We start from the raw sequence: 1,564 nt of genomic DNA, 5'->3' as shown, positions 1-1,564 counted from the left end.
GCTGGGCTCGCCTCTGCTGCGTCCCCCTCTGCTGCGTCCCCCTCTGCTGCGTCCCCCTCTGCTGGGTCCAGTCTAACAGCAGATGCCCTTCACTCTCAGCCCCGCCCTAGAGCCCCGTCCACATCACCCCGCCCGAGTCCCGCCCACTCCACACCGGCCCCGCCCACAGCACACCTGGGCCCCAGAGCCCCGCCCACTCCACACCAGCCCCTCCCCAGCACCCTGCCTGGTACACATCTGTGCCCACACCAGCCCGGCCCCAGAGCCCCACTCAGTGCACGGCTGTACTCCGTGTCCCACCCACTATGCCTCTCCGCCCTGTCCCAGAGCCAGAAAGCACTCAGGGGAGGGACTCTGCCTGCTCTGCCCTTGCTGTCTCGCACTCTCAGCCCGGGGCCCCACACCCCCTCGCCTGGAATGCCCTGGGGGCCGTACCCACCTCCCTCGTCGCTGGCCTGGTATTCTTCTGTGACGGGGAGGTTAACCCCTCCACCTCAGTCAGTGGTTGAGGGCAGGGCAGGCCCACAGTTAATCCTGGTCTTCTCTCCCTCAGTGGCTCAATGAAGAAAAGATTGTCCAGCGTCTGATTGAGCTGATCCATCCCTCTAAAGACGACAATGTGAGTTCAGGCCGCCGCCTCGCGCCTTTGCTCCCCGTCTCTGGTGTCTTTGCTCACACCAGCTCTGTCCAGGTGCCCCCAGGCAGTGACAGACCACACGTGTCTGCTCCCACCACGAGGAAGAGAGGCTTCCATACAGAAGGTGCTTCTCTGAGGAAAGCACCTTGGAGGGGGTGATCCGACGGGCGTCCTGAAAGATCTCTTTACTGGCCCTGTCCCCTGCTGGCTGTCATTATGGCCTCCAGTACATCTATCATCCCATCTTGGACTGTGCCTTGGACAGAGCTTCCCTTTCCCCTGAGCAGCTATTGCCTTGTGACGGCCTTGGCACCAGCCCCTTTTGGCCTCAGATCCTCATACCTTCTGAAGTTGCATGGCCCCACATGTCCGTGTGACTCCCCAGCCCGCCGGCGTGTTGCGCTCCCCGGGCACTGTCATACCCATTCCCGTGGCCAGTGTCTGGCCAGCACGCTTGCTCAGGCCGCTCCTGACGGGTGGTGTCCTAGTTGCTGTAATGCTGTCGGGGCTCTGAAGCACAGCCGTGTCCAGGGGGACGAGCCTTCCGTGGGGGGCCGTGGCCTCACTGCCGGCTCGCTCAGGACTCTGTCTCGCCTGGTACTGCTCTGGAGATGGGCGCACACACTCGTCCACATCGATCGGGAGAGCAGTGGTTCCCACAGACACCCCTCGGGCATGGCTTCCGTTCTAGACACGTGCAGCAAAGCCGGGGGGGTGGTAAACACCAAGGCTGTGTGTGCGATGTCCTACAGTTTCGAGATGTGCTGTGTGTGTTGAGAAAGTTCAGAGCGTAGCTGTTGTTGTTGTTATGTGCCGTCGAGTCGCTTGCGACTCATAGTGACCCTATGTACGACAGCCCCAAACCCTGCTCTATCCTGTGCCAATCGCACTGTGTCTGACACTCCCATCCCGATTTCCCCAGTCACT

General features: G+C 61.8%; 1 protein-coding gene across 1 annotated transcript in view; it reads left to right on the top strand.

Annotated features, from left to right (window-relative positions):
- The window catches only part of PPP6R1 (protein phosphatase 6, regulatory subunit 1), a 17,807-nt gene that overhangs the window by 1,881 nt on the left and 14,362 nt on the right, over positions 1 to 1,564 (top strand). Inside the window, exon 4 of the mRNA XM_006901883.1 lies at positions 554 to 619. Within this exon, the coding sequence (XP_006901945.1) occupies positions 554 to 619 (66 nt within the window). The remainder of the gene's footprint in view (positions 1 to 553; positions 620 to 1,564) is intronic.

The sequence above is a fragment of the Elephantulus edwardii genome, unplaced genomic scaffold (assembly GCF_000299155.1).
Source record: "Elephantulus edwardii isolate Elephantulus edwardi_28Jun2011 unplaced genomic scaffold, EleEdw1.0 scaffold00348, whole genome shotgun sequence".
In the NCBI taxonomy this organism is placed as follows: domain Eukaryota; kingdom Metazoa; phylum Chordata; class Mammalia; order Macroscelidea; family Macroscelididae; genus Elephantulus; species Elephantulus edwardii.
The sequence above is the reverse complement of the archived record's forward strand: the minus strand, read 5'-3'. Positions and strand labels throughout refer to the sequence as shown.